General features: G+C 39.7%; 2 protein-coding genes across 4 annotated transcripts in view; both read left to right on the top strand.

The window, feature by feature from the left end:
* Positions 1–303: 303 nt before the first annotated feature.
* Positions 304–10,126, top strand: LOC124146611 (3-[(3aS,4S,7aS)-7a-methyl-1,5-dioxo-octahydro-1H-inden-4-yl]propanoyl:CoA ligase-like). 2 transcript variants are annotated; one of them, XR_006862708.2, is made up of 2 exons: positions 304–386; positions 9,792–10,126. XR_006862708.2 is itself a non-coding variant. In XM_046516967.2 (2 exons), the coding sequence occupies exon 2, from the start codon at positions 2,085–2,087 to the stop codon at positions 3,714–3,716; it is 1,632 nt and encodes a 543-aa protein (XP_046372923.2). In that variant the 5' UTR covers positions 306–386; positions 2,059–2,084; the 3' UTR covers positions 3,717–4,283. The 2 variants fall into 2 exon arrangements, 1 of the variants encoding a protein (XP_046372923.2); XM_046516967.2 differs by lacking the exon at positions 9,792–10,126 and adding an exon at positions 2,059–4,283 and having other exon boundaries at positions 306–386.
* Positions 10,127–19,367: 9,241 nt separating this feature from the next.
* Positions 19,368–21,968, top strand: part of LOC124146612 (kinesin-like protein KIF16B) — a 60,503-nt gene continuing 57,902 nt past the window's right edge. For both annotated transcript variants that reach the window (XM_046516969.2, XM_046516968.2), the window contains exon 1: positions 19,368–19,522. In XM_046516969.2, coding sequence (XP_046372925.2) covers positions 19,476–19,522 — 47 coding nt within the window. In that variant the 5' untranslated portion in view covers positions 19,368–19,475. The remainder of the gene's footprint in view (positions 19,523–21,968) is intronic.

Here is a 21,968-nt window from a genome sequence, read left to right as displayed (position 1 = left end):
AACTGTCACACACTTCAGACGTTACATTGAAAGGGTGTTTATTTGTGTGTTTTCTACCAGGCAATAATGGCATCACCACATGAGGATATGACACAACCTATTTTATGATTGGTACGATGTTTTCAGCATGTATGTGGCTGTCTGTGACAACAGCTTCCCAATAAATAGCAATCAAATTCACAAGTGTTTGTCATCATATGCTGAAAATTATGTTTCCAAATTAAAAATGAAACTAAGAAAATTTTGAAAAATTGGCCTTGCACCTTTAAGTGAGTATACCAGATAATCCAGTTTAGCCGGCTGCTCAGGTCAATAGCCGGTCTTGTTAAGTAGTTCGTGACCGCATGCACAGTGGAGACTGCACGACAGTAGAAACAGGGATTTCGGTAAGGTTTAGAATGTGTATTGTGATGAGGTGCATGCAAGGATTAACTGTTTCTCTCCTATGTGTCTGTATACTCGCATTGCAGCGCTCTGTTGGCATTAGCAGCCATGCTAAAGATGATCGGCCATAGTCGGCCATCCTTGTTTACAATAACGTATTAGTTTGTTATGGGGACCAACCTATTTGTTAACTGATATGGATGTACATGTATATGGATTTTGACCTGCGTTGTAGTTTTTCTTATAATAATATGTGCATTTTTGAAGCTGAAACTGTATTATGAGCATGCCTTATAGCATATGCATACTTCCAAGGTCATAGTAATTTAATCTGAAAGTTACAACAACAAAAACAAAGTGGCGATATGTCCTTCATTTAAATGTTTAAATCACAAAATGATGAACAAGGTAAGATAAGGGCCCGTTTCTTAATTAAGAATTGGGTAAAACTTTTAGAAGTTCTTATGAAATTCATCATATATGTTCTTAAGAATGAGAACCAAACTTTGTTCATTTCAATAATTGCATGTTTGGGACTTATGACAATACTAAATGCATAAGCAAGGATACAATGTGTCAAAATGGCTGATTTTAGAGGCGTCATGAAGCGTTATTCTGATTATATCAACATCAGTAAGCCCTTCTTCCCTACGAACATGTGTACAAAATCATCTTGGGTCAAGGACTTGTTCATACTTAGATTTATTATTTTCTATTCTAAAAAATGTGCCCCTTTCACTCATTTAGACATACTTGTGCATTTGACCATATTAAAAGACCAAACCTTGCAAGTGTGAGAAAGAAGAAAGACGTTCGACATTCATTTGTACATGTGTGATCATTTACATTCCAATATTTCAAAATTTTCTGCAACCTTAAACATTGCCATTTCCAGTGGACCCAAAAGGATCGATATGTCCCATCTCCTGCTTTTAATTCTTCATAATGAATATGAAATCAACGTGGGTTCACTGTATTCAACTTCGGCCATATGTGATATTACAATAGTATGTTTTCTGAACCACATATTCAACATGGATGTTTAACGCCACAAGGTGGTTGAAGGAAAACCTTTAATTGGGGGAGATAAAAGTTGGAAATATATAAAATAAATAAATGTATTAAGAACAGCGTTTAAAGAACCTCCAAAGGCAACCCCAAATAAATCACAAATGAAACTATGAATGACGAAGACACAAGCCATTACAAAGCGATGCTGCCAACGATCATCAGCAATTACTTGACAAACTTATACTCCGTTCACATGCACAACACGTACTAACGTAAGTAATTTTACACATGTGTAACTATACATACACATGCTAAACTGCGGCATGGTATCTCAGTGGGCTAGCACTTTAAATCGGCATCAGTCCGGACTAGTACAAGCAGCCACACACACACACACACACACACACACACACACACACACACACACACACATGCATGCACGTCGCTATATAAGTGCAATAATCTTGGACGCGACTTTAAACCCAATTTCACCTTCACCTCACCATTCACACCTTGATATAGCATGAAGTTAAAGTAAATGATGAAGGTTGTGTTGTCATGCCGTAGAAACAGATTTGTCGGAAATCTAGTTATGTAATACAATGGTGACCTCTTTTCATAGCAATATTACAAATTATAATAAAATGTTTCACATCATGACAGATATACCATTCCCGACGGCAAGCATCATGTCTGTGGATGAGGTTCAACAAACAATTCCAGCCAGAGTGAAGCAATGGTCAGTGACCCATCCAGACAAGGAAGTGTTTATCTTCTATAGTGATGAAGGAAGGCGTGATCTCACCTGTAAAGATGTACACAACCTCTCCACAAAGTTTGCTGCACTTCTTCAGCGTCGGGGGTTGAAACAAGGAGATGTGGTCTGTAATACTCTCACCAACTCTCCCGAACGTCTTATCACTGATTTTGGCATCATGACTGCTGGCTGTGTTGCTGCTAATGCCCAGGCACTGCTGGCGGACGGTACTGATCTGTTGCATGTGATCAACTTGAGTGGCTGTCGTCTACTGATTGGGGACAACACATTACCTGGGGGTGCTTGGGATCTTCTCAAACCACATCTGGGAGAAATCATGGATTTGAAAGTGAAATCAATCAATGCTCCTAAACTGGAAATAGTGGAGTTTGTTGGTGTGAAGGGAGGTGGCGACTACCTGGAGATGCTGCATCAGGAAGGAGACCCAGTTCCAGTTGAGATACTACCAACAGACACAGCTCTGTATTGGGCAACTTCGGGCAGCACTGGCTTTTCAAAACTTGTGCCAAAGACGCATGAAATTTTGTTTCTCCTTGCTAGCAGTTTTACGAAGATGTTTCAAATCCAAAATGAAAATGATGCACTGTACAGTGACCGACCTTTGGGCTGGGGAGGAGGATGGCCTTATGTATTTATTGACATAGCAATGCCACAGATATTGACGGACACAAGAGGTTCTGTCGGAGATCAAGCACAACTTACCTTGGACATACTACAAAAACATAAGTGCACTGTTGCTATATTGACTCTATCGTTCATGGGGAAACTTGCAGAAAAAGCAACGTCTCTGGGAAATACATGTGGTCTACAACAAAGATTGATGTGCATAGCAACTGGGCAACCATTTGCCAAACATTGCTTTAGGTTTATTGGTAAAATCTGTCATTCGGTGGCGTCTGCATACGGAATCACAGAGGTTGGGTATGTATCGAGTTGTATTTGTCAGAAGGAGGAAGACTTTGAAGACAACCTGGTTGGACGTAGCAGTCACGTGGAGGTAAAAGTGGTAGATGAACAGTTTGAAAATATTGGCCCAGGCAAGGACGGGCAAGTCCTGCTTCATGGACAATGTGTGTTCAAGGGATATGTTAACAATCCTGAAGCTACAAAAGCAGCTTTTACGGATGACGGTTGGCTCAAAACAAATGATATTGGACATTTTGATGAGAAGGGGCGTCTTTTTGTCGAAGGAAGACGTTCAGATGCCATTTTGCACGGAGAGTACATCATATACCCATCCTGGGTGGAGAAGAAGTTGAGAACATGTCCCTATATTTCTGAGGTCATGGTGGTCCCCGTTCCTCATCCAGACATGTGTCATGAGGTCTGTGCCTGTGTCATACCCAAAACAAACATGGATGTCACCACCAAGATGATCAAAGATCACTGTGACCCAATGTTCATCAGCGATTCCCTCCATGAAATATCAGCCAAACCAGCCTACTATGTTCTGGTGGAGAGTTTCCCTCTCAGACCAACAGGCAAACCTGACAGACGGGCATTATCAGAAACAGCGGCAAAAATGACCTCAATCAGACCCTAAATTCCTGTCCAACCCGCACCAGTGGGCTGCCATGGCAGATGAAACTACCCTGCAGCAGGGAGATAGCATTTGGTACCCCTAAGAGAGTAATTTCATTGTGATTTAAGGTTTAATCAATATTATTATCCATTTTTAGTGAAAATAGGAGTCGAGAAATTAAGTCAGAATACATTTAAGGGGATTTAGTATTATGATGATATTATCACGCCAACACCAGTATATATTTGTTTTGGACAGTTTCCTTCTTAACGTTCTCAAATATGGCTTCCCTCCCACATTAAGCTGACACGTCGTGATATAACTGGAATAATGTTAAAAGCGCTGTTAAACCCAACTCACTCACTCACTCAAATATGGTTGCACATATTATACTTCCTTAAGGCAGGGGTATAATGTTTGTCACCTCTACAGGGGTATTTGGTAGTGGTATTTAGGCAGTGTATTATCCTAATAATGATATTCAAATATTCACAAATATAGTAGTGGGGGGCACGGGTGGCCCACTCGTCTAAGGCGCCGCGATTCACTGTGTAGAGTTGCGTCCCTTGGGCACGTCAGAAACCTATGATTGTGGGTTCGAATCCCGGTTCGCCCCAATTATGTTTCTAGGTTTGTCAGCACCATACCCGTGCTCGTGGGTTTCACCGAAGTGGTAAACGTCTGAGACCTGCATCACTTCGGGCTTTCCTCCCACATTAAGCTGACACGCCGTGATATAACTGGAATACTGTTAAAAGCGGCGTTAAACCCAACTCACTCACTCACTCACAAATATAGTAAAGGAATATCATCAGAATATATTCTGTGAAGATCCCTGCGACCCAATTCCCTGGGTTCCCTCAATGAAATATCTGCCAAACCAGCCTTCTACCTTCTGGTGGAACATTTCCCTCTCAGACCAACAGGGGGCACGGGTGGCCCAGTCGTCTAAAGCGCCGCAATTCGCTGTGTAGAGTTGCGTCCCTTGGGTACGCCAGAAACCTATGATTGTGGGTTCGAATCCCGGTTCGCCCCGATTATGTTTCTAGGTTTGTCAGCACCATACCCGTGCTCGTGGGCGTTAAATCCAACTCACTCACTCAGACCAACATGCATACATGACAGACGGGCAATTGGTATCCATCCCGCATCCAGTGGGCCGCAAGGGCAGATTTAATTCCTAGAGAATTAACTATTAGTACCTCTACGAGAGTAATTTAGTTGGAATTTAAGCTGTAATCGATATCATTACTCATATATAATCAAAATATGTAATCGGAATATCTGATGAACGCCACAACTATAAGTATATATAAGTTGTGGATGGCTGGCTTCCCTCTCAGCGTTATCAAATATGGTTGCACAAAAGAAACTACCCTACAACAGGAAGATGATGTTCGTTACCTCGATGGGGTATTGGATATGGTAGTTGTTATTATCACCCTTATAACAGAGCTACTGATAAGCTGCGTATTGGCGTAAAATATCTCCCAAAAGTACTGTAAACAGGGAATTTTTTGCGACCGTTTTATTATTGCGAGTTTTGCGAACGAGACTCAATCGCAAAAATTAAAAACGCAAAAATACGTATAAATAATACATACATACTATATTCATTGCAACACGTCATCAAATGTTGAAATCATCAACCAGAGCCACAAGTTACTCAATAAGTTAAAAACACAAATGAATGCAGAATGGTCACACAATACATCACAAATGACTGTAAACAGACCAATTAGTGTCACTGTTACCTCACAGTAATCCTGCCTTCTTCCAACCTCGCTTGATTGCGTCTTTGCAATTTTGTCCACACAGGAAACAAGCCATCTTGCTTGAATCGGTTTGCGTACAGAACTTGCGTACAGAAACGCATGGCTTAAATAAAAAACTCAAATGTATAAAAACAGCATGCCTAAATACCCAAATAAAGCTTTTTCAGCAGGAGTACAATGGAGCTAATTTCCGAAACACAATTACGAGCGAATTTACTTTCCGAGTCAAGCCTATGGTTAGAACCGTTATATACATATAAAACATTTTTTTATAATTATTTTTAAATCTCAAAATGTTTAATCATGCAGGGAGTGATGAATAGATGAGTGAAAAAATATTGGTTACCCAATGAAAAATGTAATAACCTAAATTAAATAGAAACCTTCGAGCAAAAACTCAGTTGGTCAAAAGGTTATCTGGAGCTCTGTTATAGTAATGTCAAATAGTCAAAATAATACTAGAAATCAAAGAATATAATTAGAATTTATATAGTGTGAACACATTTCATGTTGCGATTTTATTTTTCAAAAACTGGAAATAGTCCCCGAATTTATGCTTCAGACTGTTGAAATAAAAATAAATTGTCCTCCACAAAAAATTACAACATTGTTGCAAGGTGTATTTCTTTGAAGAATATTCATGCTCATGGTTTTAATTTTTAAAATATCTGGTATTGACGCTGTAGCTAAAGAAATATCTAATCACCAGAAAAATAACAAGGCCCCCCACAAGAATATCAAATGGTCCGTCTTACACGTAGCTATTTTCACTAAAGTTAGTTACTGTCTGGTACTGTCTTTATTGTGATAACAATACGAGTTTGTGGAACCGTTCTTTATTATATAATCAGAGATGCCAAACAGTGTGTTTGCAAAATTATGGTTTCATGTTTTTTAGTTCAGGCCTTTGTCACCTGAGTTGCCATTAATTCATTGTGAATCTGTATTTCATACCTGTAATTCATTCAGTCAATATCCCACACACTATTTACGGTATTTGCGGAAGTGTTATTGTTGTGCACATTCTTGCTCGTCTTGACCGTATTTACCGAAGTACATATTGCACTCCACATGTCATGGTTCTTTGTACTGTTACCGTACATACTCTACGATACTTTTATCATTATTCAGAGAATTAATTAACTGTTAGTCTGCACGTGATGTATCCCAGTAAGCTGTTATATCCTTCACAGAATTACGCATTATATCTTACTGTACATATTCTAAGATAATCTCATAGATTTTCGTTCTTGGTAGTCAGAGATTACAGCGACCCTCTCAGACCAACAGGCAAATCTGACAGACGGGCAATATCAGAAATAGCGGCAAAAATGACCTCAATCAGACCCTAAATTCCTGTCAAACCCGCACCATTTGTTGGTAAGATCTGTCACTTTGCAACATCTGCATATGGAATCACAGAAGATGAGTATGTATCGAGTTGTGTTTGTGAGACGGAGAAAGACTTTGAAGACAGCCTGGTTGGACGTAGCCCTCACATGGAGGTTAAAGTAGTTAAAGGAAAGTTGGAGCAGGTGAACATTGGCAAATATTGATTCGTGGACATCATGAGTTCAAGGGATACATCAACCATCGTGAAGCTACAACAGCACCTGTTACAGATGACGACTGGTTTAAAACAAATTATATTGGACATTTTGGTGAGAAGGGGCGTCTCCCTATATTTCTGAGGTCATGTTTCATATTTCATCAGCGAAACCTCCATGAAATATCTGTCAAACCAGCCTACTATGTTCTGGGGGACAATTTCTCTCTGAGACCAATAGGCAAACCTGACAGACGGACATTATCAGAAAGAGCGGCAAGATATACCTCGACCAGGACTTCATTTGCCCTTTGACAATCGATCTGAAAGGGCTGATGACAAGTCCATTCGGTGGAACGATATTTGGTGTTAACTTTTCATAGTGTTTTTAAAACAGGGGCTTCAGGTGCAAAAGCTTTCTTATACTTATTTGTTGTGTGGATATGTGAATTAACAGTCAAGGAATAAAATCGGATCATAAGGACATCACACCATCTTGAGCCTTTACAAATTCTGTTTACATTTTGTGCAGTATTTGTCACCCATGCTTGTCGTAAGAGGAGACTAACGGGATCGGGTGGCCAGGCTCGCTGACTTGGTTGATGCATGTCGTTGTACCCCAGTTGTGTGGATCAATGCTCATGATATCAATCACTGGATTGTCTGGTCCAGACTCGATTATTTACAGACCGCCGTTGGACTTGATCATGTTAAGGTCGAACAAACACTGTAATTCGAATTATGTTTGGAATCGGAAGGATTAAGAGATGTTGTTATATTTTACCGCACTTGGTATTACAATTTGCCGCAGTTTGTTACAATTTGCCGCACCTGTCTTTCAATGGGAATGATAGAAATTGAAACAAAATCGCTTCTTTTGATTTCCTTAAACATGCTGGAGGTTGGAATTGATCATGTTTAGGTCGAAAAAACGCTGGAACTCGAATTCTGTTTTGAGTAAATACAAATATTAATTATTTCATATGTAGTAGTGTTTATCAGTTCAGTCGTTTCAAATTCCGGATTTTGATTTCCAAACAGCTTAGTCGCACATTTTAAACTTCATGCATATTTCGTTGCATATTTGAAAATGAATAATATTTTATTACAATTTACCCTGTGGTTATTACAATTTGCCGCAGTTTTTATTACAATTTACCGCAGTGAAATTATTAAAATGTACCGCAGTGTGTATTACAATTTACCGCAGTATTACATTTTACCACAGTTTATTACAATTTACCGCGTTACTACAATTTACGTCGTAACAGACCTCCACTCTGTCCACGACATGGGACTTAGGCATATATGCTTGATGAAATAGAGTGACATGGTACATCCAGTATTATTTGAAGGACAAGACTGGAAATGGGCACTTGTGATGAAGAAGTGAGGGAACATCTTGAAAATCTCACCCCCATTTATTTACATATAAATCTATAACCCACAACATGGAACATAATATATTATCTACATTTGCTCACATTGAAGATGTTACCCCTCCATTCACTGTCAATAACATTAAATTTAAAGATAGACATCGAGGGCCCCTTCCGAGCGCTGCTTAATCCCCAAACGAACGAGATTGTATTACAAAACTATTATTGCCACATCTGCACGTCTTAAGCGGTAGTTATAACACGGGGCTTCCCAGTCAGGTCAAAACCGAAATTCGGGAGGATAAAGGGGATAAGGGCTGGTGGGTTATAGTCTGTTCCTGACAGGTGAACACCAGTTAGCTCATCGATCCCAGTTGTGTGGATCGATGCTCATGATGTCAATCACTGGATTGTCTGGTCCAAACTCGATTATTTACAGACCGCCGTCATATAGCTGGAATATTGCCGAGTGCGGCGTTAAACAACAAACAAACAAACGAATCAAAAGCTCAAGGTATATTAAGATCAAGTAACGAAATGGAGATCATATTCTGAAGCGGTCGTAAAATCTATAAGTTAGTGTAGGTCATAACCATTATGGCAGACGCTCCATTTTATTCCACACACCAAGGGTGGTAGAATATTGGTTCATGTTGACTATCAGTATACCACACACCAAGGGTGGTAGAATATTGCTTCATGTTGACTATCAGTATACCATACACCAAGGGTGGTAGAATATTGGTTCATGTTGACTATCAGTATACCACACACCAAGGGTGGTAGAATATTGGTTCATGCTGACTATCAGTATACCACACACCAAGGGTGGTAGAATATTGGTTCATGCTGACTATCAGTATACCACACACCAAGGGTGGTAGAATATTGGTTAATGCTGACTATCAGTATACCACACACCAAGGGTGGTAGAATATTAGTTCATGCTGACTATCAGTATACCACACACCAAGGGTGGTAGAATATTGGTTCATGCTGACTATCAGTATACCACACACCAAGGGTGGTAGAATATTGGTTCATGCTGACTATCAGTATACCAACAACATAAACAGACACAAAGACACGACATATTGGAGTTGTCTACATCATACCGCTGGATGTCCAGCTACTCAGAACACTAAGAATGACATTCTAGTCTAGAAGAACCCCCACGACCATCAAACGGGTTTCTGGTAAGAATAATGGTTTATTATGTCCTTCTTCTAGTATCTGAAACTGTGTTTTATCAAATATGGTGACACCTCCTTACTCCGTTCATTTAAGTTGTATTATTATTGACAATAAAGCTGTACTAAAAAAATAATTTACAATTATGAAAATCTAGTACTGTTTGTCTTGTCACTAGGTTTCATTACTGTGCTCGCTTCTGCAGGTCTGCGGAACCAAGAATGGACAGAGGCAGCAGGGCCCAAGAACGACTACCACGTGGAAGGATGGTACCACAAGCTCTACAAGCTCCTGGGTGTATGGAAGAATGGGCAAACCTACACTGAAATTAACATTCTTCAACTCCAAGAAACCGGCATGACCAAGCCTAGAAAGAAGAAATACCATCTCCTTGGACTTTTTCCCAGACCTAGTAATACCTTGAAAACAGTTTCTAGATGGTGACATTGTATGTTTTACCCAGATGCTTCCTCCCATGGAGTTCCTGACTATGTATGTACCCGAGTGTCCCATGTTTTTTTATTTGGGTATCTGAAAACCTTTGTACAGAAAATAAATATATCTTCATATAAAAATAAACAATAATTTTATTATTTTTCATACGAACTATGTCTGGTGTCTGTAATGGTCAGCAGATGGAACAGACTCTACTATAATCCCCCATTGTTCAGCACACTTGGGTTACAGCTGACTGCATTTGAGCTCCCTGGGAACTGACCTCGTGTACAGATCAAGAATTCTATCTTGACCTATTACCCGGTACTTCGGCGTTAGCGTACGGCTCAATGAATTCCTTTAAAAGATGAAGTGTTTGTACAAAGGCGTGAAATGGAGAACAGTTGTGATGACATGCAACCAGGCCTCGTGAGGGACGAGAAGCTAGTTCCTTCAAAACTACTTACATGTTAACGGTTTAGATAGAAGGGCGCTCACAGTCCAGCACTAATACGCTTTCGGGAACCACCACAGGTGAAAACGTCCACGGCACATAAAGACGCGTGTTCACAGGGATACATCAGTGTAAACCCACACAATACCGTGTATATGCTATCGTGTTAAGTATGCATATCACCCGTGGGTATGTTTACCTGTACGATCTCTTATATCACGCCCGTAGAGTACGGGTTAACAAGCCCCTTGAGGCTATAGGTCTTCAGATTACTGCAACGTAATCGGCTGACCTGTAAGATATGGTTTACTGCTTGTGTGTACGCGTAAATAAAACCGTGATATTATCAATATATCTTTAATAATAATTTTGACAGCTCATCCATCTCCCGATGCCTGATCCTTGTATATTTGCTCATACACCTGTAGGATATTAAACACGGATTTTTATTCATATTTGTTTCAGGGCATCTTGCTGTTTTTTATTTATTTATTAGAATACCATGATAAACGTTTTTGTTGAGCAATTTCTTTTAAATTACAAAAGCCCGAATCTGACCACCCGATCCATGAAATTCTCGCTTACATTGGAATCACTACCGATACACTTGCATAATAGTATATATGGTATGCCTAAATTATTTCAGAAAGATTTCATGGGTTGCCGTTAAAATCGCACGGAATTCAGTCCGCCTTGGCTGTTCTTTGGGCATTAACGAAAATAATTGCGAGCCGCAGTCACGTGCATGGCTGTCTGAAATACTTCCTTACGAAACAGGTCTATGTTTAGGGACTTTGCACTGTTAGTTTATATCATAAACATAGAACAGAGAGAAAGGGGTGTGTACGAGTGAGACCCACGTAGAGAAGATGAGGGTTGAAGGTCATGGTGTAAGTGATGGCAATAGTGAGTGAGTGAGTGAGTATGGCTTTACGCCGCTTTTAGCAATATTCCAGCAATACCACTAGGCTACCCGACCGCCCTTATGGCAATAGACATAATGGCCAGGACCTGTCGCAAATCACCATTCATGGCGTTAAGGAATTTGCATTGTTGCTTTGTAGATTACAAAAAAATATTTTAACAGAAATTCGTACATTTTTTGCCGAGGGCTTTCTCACAGATATATTTTATTTATAGCTAAACGTTTTCTCTGTGTTGCCATGTCCTAAGTTCAAAATTTGAATGAAATATCAAAGTCTGTGATTGTCAATTATATGAAAATGTGAAATAACTTTTACAAGAATATTTTAAAGTTTTCAATAGAATGTGGCATTTCGGTTGGGTTATAAACGGGGGACCCAGCCGTCAAAGGCGCCGGAATGATTTGTGCAGAGTTGCGTCCCTTGGGCACCCCACAAACCTGTGAGTGTGGGTTCGAATGCCGGTTCGCCCCGATTATGTTTCTAGGTTTGTCAGCAACATATCCGTGCTGGTGGGTTTCACCAAAGTGGTAAACGTCTGAAACCTGCTTCATTTCGGGCTTTCCTCCCACGCCATCATATGAATGGAATACTGTTCAAAGCAATCTCATTAAAATCAGATCTTAGTTCTCGCTGCAGCTACTAATCAAAGATCTGAGGACATCCCATTACGGGCCACGTCAGACCGACCTTTCGCAAACTCTGACCGTCCAATGGAATTACTGACAAGAAGTCGACATTAGCCAATCAGAAGGCAGTTTTCTCGTGCTTTACGCACTGATTTCAAATTGGCGACTACGCTTCGAAACATATTTTGACAAATTCTCGCTTAAAAATTTGAAACCTGAACAAAAGAACATGGCTAATATATGGTCTAGATTGTATCGATTCAGTCGTTAAGCCCGTAACTATCGTTCAAAATACCCCGTTTTAAAGTTTTCGAGGCTGCATTATTAGAAATCACATTCCGTCTGTCACTTTCATGATCTGGTAAGCGACGCTCTGATTGGTCGGATGAAAGGTCGTTTTGACGTGACCCCTGATGGGATGTCCTCAGATCTTTGTTTAGCGGTAGCTAGAACTAAGATCTGATTTTAATGGAATGTGTTCAAAGCGGCGTTAAACCCAACTCACTCACTCACTAAAGTAACATATTAATGTCAGAGAGCGTCTATAGGTTTAAGGGCACAACAGACATCTACTGTCAAAAGTGCGCAGCCACGAACAATCATCTTACAGGTGTGATCCTATCTGCAGAGGATACTGTCTGGGTTCCTCACACAGACACACGAACTTGCATGGTAAAAAAGTAAACGGAAATACTTGACGCCAAGAATACAGGAAACAACGAATTAGGTCAATGGGTCTGTTATGGTGGTATATCACAGCACAGGGCTGTCATACATCTAACTTTAAACAGTGTGTCACATTGCGGTAGTATATATCGTGACGTTCCGCCATGCATGTAGGCGTTATTTTGTATACATACATCACATGTTGTTACCAGGTTGTATAGCTGTGACGAACCGTTCATAGCTTCCACTTTAAGGAGAGCGGAAGGTTGGTGGTTCCCCCCACTGGCCGCGTTATTCCAAAAAGACTTTAAAGAAGGTACTTGTTACCATGTAACCCCATTTCACATCATCTTTTCGAACCTCTTTGGCCAATTAGCAGTGAAACATTGTATATAGTGTATACTGTCGGCACATGTATACTACTCGAAAGAAGTTAAGGATCACCTGATTCTTTCATATTACATTAGTTAATCTTTCATGCCATGACAGATTAACATGACCAATATGAAAGAAACGGCACGTTAGTATAAAGACACCGTTTGATCCATGACATTTGTACACGATAAGCCTTCGTGTAAAAATGCCTTAAGAAGGTTTATCGTTTGTAAATGTCATGGTATCACACGGTTAATACTTACACAGGAATCCAAAGTTCTGTTTAAACAATGAATGTGTATGGGTTTTAACCGGGACAGGTCAAAAGGGCCACAAACTCGAGTCAAAACGTCCAAAGTCAAAAGTTTATGCGCGATGGACCAACGGAGTGTGAAATTGCATTTTTCGATTAAATTTTATGTGAATTTAAAAGATGTTTCTTTTCTCCTGGTTGCCCAGAGACATATTTTTACGAGCGATAGATCTTGGTTAAGATCAAAATGGCGTTTATATAGTCGAACCACACTTCCCCATTGGCGGACTACGGGTGGAGTCCATGCCACATCACCGCTTACCGCTAAGTTTTGGGCATACTTTTTTATATATAAAAAAACCCATGTATGATGACAAATTGACCTGGTCCTCAGAAATATGTTATATTCAATAGAAAACTCAAATCAAGTATCAACATGCCTATGTATTGTATTGTAACACGTACTGCTTATATTGAGAATTACACGATGTATACAGAAATGGGAAATAGAATATCTTTAAAAAAATAAACAACAACAAACAAACAATAATAATAATAATAATAATAATAGTGCTTTTCTAATGATATTGGCATGTCCTTTGGACTTGACAAATGCAACATTCTTCATCTGAAACGTGGCAAGGTAGAAGAGGGAGGATCAGTCAGTTTACTAGGGGGAGGAGTTATTGACCATCTCGTGGAAGGTCAGGACTATACGTACTTGGGAATGCAGGTTAGGGAACTCCAGAATGCCCATATCAAGGACAAACTTCGGGCAGAGTACAAATGTAGAAAATCTGGAGTTCAGAGCTGAACGCTCGCAATAAAGTCAAAGCCACAAATACTTATGCTGTACCCGTCCTTTTGGTGTTGTTGATTGGACGAAACAAGAAATTCAGGGTATTGACACCCCAAACGAAGAATCATGGCAGACAATAGATCCCACCACCCTCGCTCTTCCCTCAATCGCTTATATTTACCAATCATAATTTGAGGGCGTGGTTTGATTTAGGTTGAGGTTCCTGATGACAGAATTGTTATGTGCACTTTTGCACACATTTATTTGTCTGATGATCCCCTTGTGAAGCATGTCAAGACTCATGATGAAAACAAGGCATTCCACAGTTTTCTTGAACGAGCCAAGGATTTGGGACATAATCTCAATATCAGTGTTGATTTTGTTGATGGTTTTTCAAGGAGAGGCTTTCTGGACGACCACTGCATCTGTTTTTTGTGCAGTGTGTTGAGAAGATCAGCAACCCTGCAGAGTCCTTCGCTTGGATGAAGCCGGCTGGCCTGAAACGTGAAACAGAAGGTTTTCTGTTTGCTGCTCAGGACCAGTCACTTCCCACTCGAAGCCGCCAATGTGTGATTTTGCTTCAAAATGTAAATATGAAATGAAGATTATGTAATGAATTTAATGAGACTGTCCAACACATTGTCAGTGGATGCCCAGCTTTGGCACAAATACAGCATCTTAAACGACATGATGGTGTGTAGCTCGATCATTTTATTACCGTCTTCGCCATGCTTGTGGTTTTGACACAGAGGTCCACCCATGGTACGACCCGGAATATGTTGAGGACGTCATGGAAAATGTTAAATACAAAATTCTTTGGAATAGGCCCATTTACAGCCTCAGACGTATCCAGGCACAAAAAGCCAATTTCGAAAAAATCAGCACACAACACATGTATGAAAATTAATGTCAATCATACAGAGAAACTTCACGACTGAAGTATACCTGGTGTTAGATGACGTAATGTTATCAATTTGTGCATGAATTACCCCGTTGCTTGTTCACAACAATGAAGTATCGTGACGCTATGTCACTTCAACTGATCATTCAGCCTTGAGAACAGAAAACCAATACACATGTGCAAACATCGGAAACTTAGTACAATCGATCTTTCTATAGGTAATATAGTCCATGTAACATATGGGATAGATAAACTCAGTTCAGATAGTAAAACCAGACGGCAGTATCAAAATAAAGTGATAATTTTATCAAGTGTAAGTAAATATTTACTGGGTGATGAATTGGAAGACAGATGAGATTTTCTTTAACGAATTATAGATCATAGTAGATATATAGGGATTAATATTGTTGCTCGAGGCATAGTATTCCCATACGTGGTTACTGACACCAAGAAGTCTTGTATATCCCTTACACATGGCCCATGCAGGTGTGTGGAGACTTGGACGCTGAACATGGCTTCTTCTTGGTCTGTAATATTACGCCTTGTTAGGTCACCGCGGTCGTGGGAGTGCTGTGATCTGAGATCGGCCGTGTGCTCTGTGGTCGTCAAACCGGTTGACGTTGTCGTACATGCTTGCGCTGGTGATTCATGGTACATATTGACATTAGCGTCATCATCCATCAAACAGCCGCTGTCACAAGTCATCAACAAAATCGTTTGGGGCGTTCACTGAATACTTCTCTCTCAAACACATGTTACACGAGACTACGCGAGAAATCAGTTTGTGGTATATAGATGTGTTACTGTCTATCAACCTTTAGATATTTACGCCCGTGAGGATCCGGGCCAGAATAGGTCTTCAGCAACCCATGCTTGTCTTTAGAGGCGACTAACTGAATCGGGTGGTCAGGCTCGCTGTTAATGCGTGTCATCGAAGCTCGTGATACCAATCACTTGATTGTCTGGTCCAGACTCTATTATTTACAGACCGCTGTCATATAGCTGGGATATTGCTGAGTGCGCGTCAAACAACTAACAAACTTAAGATATATACTACTCAACATGTTCTAAGGACCAATATTCACCTTTAGTAAAGTGGTCCTTAGCAAATGTTGGGCAGTATATATACCACTAAGTCATGCATGGCTGACGCTTATAATATGCACGATTATCTAGTGTATCATATCTAATATCTCTTGTTTTGATATCATATTTATCATAGTAGAAGGAAGATCAATTAATGAACCTGAAAGAAACAAACGCACAACGATCAATTAACGTTTGTTTGTTTGTTGTTTATCAGCGCACTCAGCAATATTCAAGTTATATGACGGCGGTCTGTAAATAATCGAGTTTGGACCAGACAATCCAATGATAGACATCATGAGAATCGATTCTAGCATTTGGGATACGATGACATGCATCAACTAAGTCAGCGAGCCTGACCACCCAATCCCGTTAGTCGCCTCTTACGACAAGCATAGGCGTCCCTTGGGCGTCCCTTGGGCGTCCCTTGGGCACGCCAGAAACCTATGATTGTGCTCCTATGATTATACCCGTGCTCGTGGTAAACGCCTGAGACCTGCATCACTTCGGGCTTTCCTCCCACTTTAAGCTGACACACCGTGATATAACTGGAATACTGTTAAAAGCGGCGTTAAACCCAACTCACTCACTCACTCACTCATTTTGACTGAACACATTACCAGCTCAAACTTAAAGTCTGCTGACGGGCTGACCTCACGCTACATCTGATCACCTGGACATCGAGTTACATCTATGATACAAGACTAAACTGACATTTAGTCCCATAAGTGATCTTATCTAAAAATATGTATCTACAAAACAAAATTTAAAAAAAACAAATGGAGAACAATCCTTAATTTCAGCTGAGGCAATCTAGACTTGCCAAATCATGCTAGACTTGAGTTGGACTTCTTATTTAATTGATTCTGTTGGGTCTGGGAGGCCGACTAATACAAGACGCGGATGTCTGATTCAGCAGATCAAATCTACACACCTATGGGTTCAAACAGCGTGATTATCAGGGCGTGGACATTACAAAGATGACACTGTAGATAATATGCTTTTCCTATATATTCATATAACAAGTTGCGTTAGATCACGGTGACATATATACAACAATAATGTATTTAATGGACAACACGGAGCAAACTACAGTCTACTGGCAATACGGAGGTCAGCGTCACTGATAAAATCTGTGACCATGGCGCGATCGCCTCTGTACATATCATCAGAGTACCAAAGGTACAGAAGCTCACCTTTATTAGTGCTACAAAACGTGGAGACACCATGATGCGCTAAACAACCTTAGTTGTCCTGACACCATAAACTTCAACACTTGATATAAAACAATGAATAGTCACTGACATTTTTCAGAGTTTTTGTTTTGATACTTATGGATATTTAAACAAGCATGCTGAGATATATGATATTACTGGTTGATATTCAATCGATTTTACAAACCATATGTGCTGTACCTGTCGTGACGGCCATTTTGATTTTGTTTTTCTTACTTCGCTCTATGAAAGGATATTAGGTACATCCTCCAGTGATTCTGAAAAAAACAATGTCCAATACTTTAGGGGAAAAGGTTGACGCGAAAGTTGTATTCTTCACTACAAAGTGTGGCGGAGTTAAACTTTAAAGAATGAACTTTTTGGGTAACTAGGAGAATATAGAAAATGCCATGGAAATGTGATACTTATATATTAAGTAGTTGTGACGGAGCAGATTCCATTGCTAACAGACGGGCGGCTGAAGAAGACCTATTGCATAAGTTTACTTTGACCATGCCTAGGTGGGCTACAACGGTTTAAGTTGCTTTTGTTCCGTTATGTGCACGGCGACCATTATGGAATGCTCGACGAGATTCTACGATTTGCACCGACAACGGGAGATGATAAAACATCAGAATACCAAAATATCAATTACTAAAATAGCAAAACCCCTTTAATCCGTACGGTACCGTTCATAGCGAAGTAGTCCGGATTAATAGATGTCCGGACTGACTAATTACTGTTCTGGCCTTTTTATACATGACTCATTCGGAACACACGTTTACATCCGTATATAGTGTATAATTGCATGTGGCTTTGTATAATGTAGTGAACACACTCCATTAAACAGCTGTTAAATGGCACAAGCATATAGTATACAATCCCGCTATGTACACCTGGGGATTGTAAACTGAAGGCGTCTATGCGTGGCTCCACGCCGGGTTGTATTGTAGTCTACAAAGTTTTGTTACGTAATACCCCCTTTTCCAACCAATTAATGTCTGTAAAGATCCATACCGTGTACTAAATCAGTTAGAGGTACAGAACAGGAGAAAAAGCATCACATCTTTAATGTAAAAACTCCTTTCTGGTAAAAATAAATGCCTGCCTTGAATAAACGCTCAATGTTTGGATCTTCTGAAATACATTAACACAGGGCGTTTATTCAAGCATTTACGGTATTAGTAATATTTTTCAAGTGATTGTCATTGGGAACTGAACGGAAATAGAGTGGGCACGCGCTTAACACTGCGCTACCTCACGTAAAGGGGTATGTTGCTTCCGCACAAGGGGCACGGGTGGTCCAGTTGTCTAAGGCGCCGCGATTCGCTGTGCAGAGTTGCGTCCCTTCGGACGCGCCAGAAACCTATGATTGTGGGTTCGAATCCCGATTCGCCCCAATTATGTTTCTAGGTTTGTCAGCACCATACCCGTGCTCGTGGGTTTCACCGAAGTTGTAAACGTCTGAGACCTGCATCACTTCGGGCTTTCCTCCCACATTAAGCTGACACGCCGTGATATAACTGTAATACTGTTAAAAGAGGCGTTAAACCCAACTCACTCACTCGACACAATGCCGTTAATAGTAACAAGTGTCGGTATGAATTTAAACAACACACAGCAAATACGCAGATAACACTGTGTCTACTGCCTTTATCTGTCCTGCAGCAATAAAACGTCGGCAGCATCAACACCATCATGTTCACACGTTGTACCCTTTCGAGGAGTCAAAACCGAATCTTCAGCGAGACGCGCGCGAAAAATCACTTACGGACATCAACAAAATATATTTCCAATCAACATGAATTGTGCTTCAAATATCGTCTTCCATCTCATATTGATCGTTGTTGACAGCTATATATCCTTCCAGCAATTGGCACGTGTAAATCGCTGATGACATCTTGACCGCCCGGTTGGCCCCGATAATGTGCTGTCCACATCAAAGGATGGTCGGTGACTTTCACGCATTAACTGCCTGCAGAGCGTCCGGTGTTGTTTGTTTTTATTGGGAACACGTGGCTATCTATTTATATCCATTAAGTCACGTGGAAGCAAGATGGCGACGCACAGGTGATTGCAGAAGGACTTGGATAAACGGACTACGAAACATGAGATTTCTTGTGAGGGCAGCAGTTGCAATGGGGTGATAGCGAGATGACTTCGGTGAAAGTCGCTGTCCGGGTCCGCCCCGTCAACCAGCGGTAAGCATTTTACAGGGTTCAACGTCAGGGTCGCCTGATGGGGGTTTCAGTACAGACATCATCGATACCCTTTCCTGTTAGTGTTATGTTCACTGAGTTAAAAACTTTGCCCTTGGCGTTGATAATGCATTGTATATGTTAAGTATTATCTATCGGTGCACAAGTGATATGCTTATATTATCATGTTTATATGTCGCGTGCCGTACACGCCTCCATGGCAATGGTTACTTGTATCCATTGACCTGTTTGGGTGACACATTTTGCAGCCAAATGTCAACCGCTTGACCTGTTGCTGGAGAACACTGTGCACTTCCGCGTAGAAGACTTTCGCATCAAGATTATGTTTGATCACTGTCCGTGATATATATTATAATAACGACAGGGTCATTATTTCGTTAGTGATCATTTGCTGACAAGAATGGTGTAGGTGCAAAGTGCATAAAGTGTATCACCAAAACAATTGCCATGACAATGTCTCAAATATTAATGATATTAATTACAGTTGAAATGTGAAAAAAGACGTTATTGGGTTATTCATATCGTATAACCGGGTTATAAAAATGTGTTATAAAACAATGTTGTTGTTACGTTATTACATTGATCATGCCATCTTTGTCTTGTGTATAAAGGTGTTACTTTGTTGAACATTAAGTTACATTTTGCAAACACTCTTTATCAAAGACATCTTCTATTCTCTAAGTATAAAGTTTACATACATAAATTGGAATCTTTAACAAATGCAAAATATTTTATTCATAACTTTTGACTACTAATTTCAATGAATTGGGTTTTTTACTGAAGGGCCGTCCATATTTCTCCCCCATTAAGCCCACTCACTGTGATGTGATGGAAATACAGTTCAAAGCGACTTTAAACCTAACTCACTCACTCACCATGGAAATAACAATGACTTAATAAATATTGTGCATACTGTCTGAAAATAGTATTTACCAATTAATTATATTATTAACGGATAACCTCAAGATGCATTTCTCATATCATATGATACAGTATGGCTATGTATCTAAACCTTTGTTGAATGAATGAATCGTTACTTCCCAAAGTTAATATGATACAATGTGCAGGAAGATGTTGGGCATTTACTAGATTACCTACATACCTAAACACCTAAACACACCCTAAAAGTAAAAGCATCTGTGTTATGAAAACTTTTTCTCTTGAGAACTTTCTGTTTAATGGTGGCAAATCGTAGTGTCATGTCTTTGATCAGAACAGCTGATTTGGCAGCCAGTGTACTACAGCAGTGAACTACTTTGAAGCCCACCTGACTGACAGGTCACACATGTGGGAATGTCCCACCTGTGGCCATAGCAGCGTGTGTGTCGCTTTCCTAAATAGTTTCATGATTGTAAAAGTTTTGGAGACATCATCTTTATCATCGTGTATAAAATACCAAGATAATTAAAATACTATCATTAAAAAGTATGTTTCTCAGCATTTATCACTTTGACATATATCACTCTATTTGAGTTAGGCTTGGAATTCATGAAGTTAAATCAATCGTCCTTAATTCAGAACAATGAGGCCAAAGGCCCTTTGTGCATGGAAATCGGCTATGGCACTTTCCAATAACAGAATCCAATTGTATTAGAATTTACATTACATTTGGTTGTTACAGGCCACAGATATTAATTTAAAGTACTCACTCTTAAAGATAAATCAACAATTAGTATTAGTGTTTTGTGTCCTGATGTTTTAAGGGGGGTAACTGTGTTTTCCTACCCCTGCCATTCTACTCATTTCAACGGTCATAAACAGGACCCAGGCGTGAGAGTTCAGATTAAACTTAAATTTGCACAATCAAGTCAACAGTCAACAAAGGCCTGGATAAAAATAAAGTTCGGTTTGTTGCCTACATAATAGTTATTTGGCTACTCCACCCTGTCCACTGAATCAATAAATGTAATATTTACATATCTCTTTATTATGGATTCAAGCCTAAAGCAATAATAAAAAAAATTAGAAACAAGTTTAGAGTTATTTTTATATACCTGATATATTTGATGGGTTAGAAGAATGAAGAGGTACATCTTCTATAAAGTCTGATGAAATATTTTATATGTCAATTTTTCAAATAAAGTTTAATCAAATACATTTCATATTAAGTCTCAAGCCACTGCAAACAACAAAAGGAAAAGCCCATCTCTGAAAGAAGTAAATCATGTACATGATGTATACAGACATACATGTTACCATAACAACAGGAACCATTCTGCACTTCAAATATATTAAACTAAAATTAGCATTTACTTTTTCCCCATAAATTCGACCAAATGAAAATGCTTTTGACCAAAATAAACAATAATATTGATATGATTGAACTATATAAATTGTTTTTTTTGTATGGACATGAATAATAAAAAAGTAATTCCATGGCATATGATTTACTAATCATCAATGTATTTTGCATTATGTCCCCATAGCC

This window comes from Haliotis rufescens, unplaced genomic scaffold, assembly GCF_023055435.1.
Source record: "Haliotis rufescens isolate VD_foot unplaced genomic scaffold, xgHalRufe1.0.p SCAF_3, whole genome shotgun sequence".
In the NCBI taxonomy this organism is placed as follows: Eukaryota; Metazoa; Mollusca; class Gastropoda; order Lepetellida; family Haliotidae; genus Haliotis; species Haliotis rufescens.
Note: the sequence above shows the minus strand (reverse complement) of the source record. Positions and strands in the feature narration are given on the sequence as shown.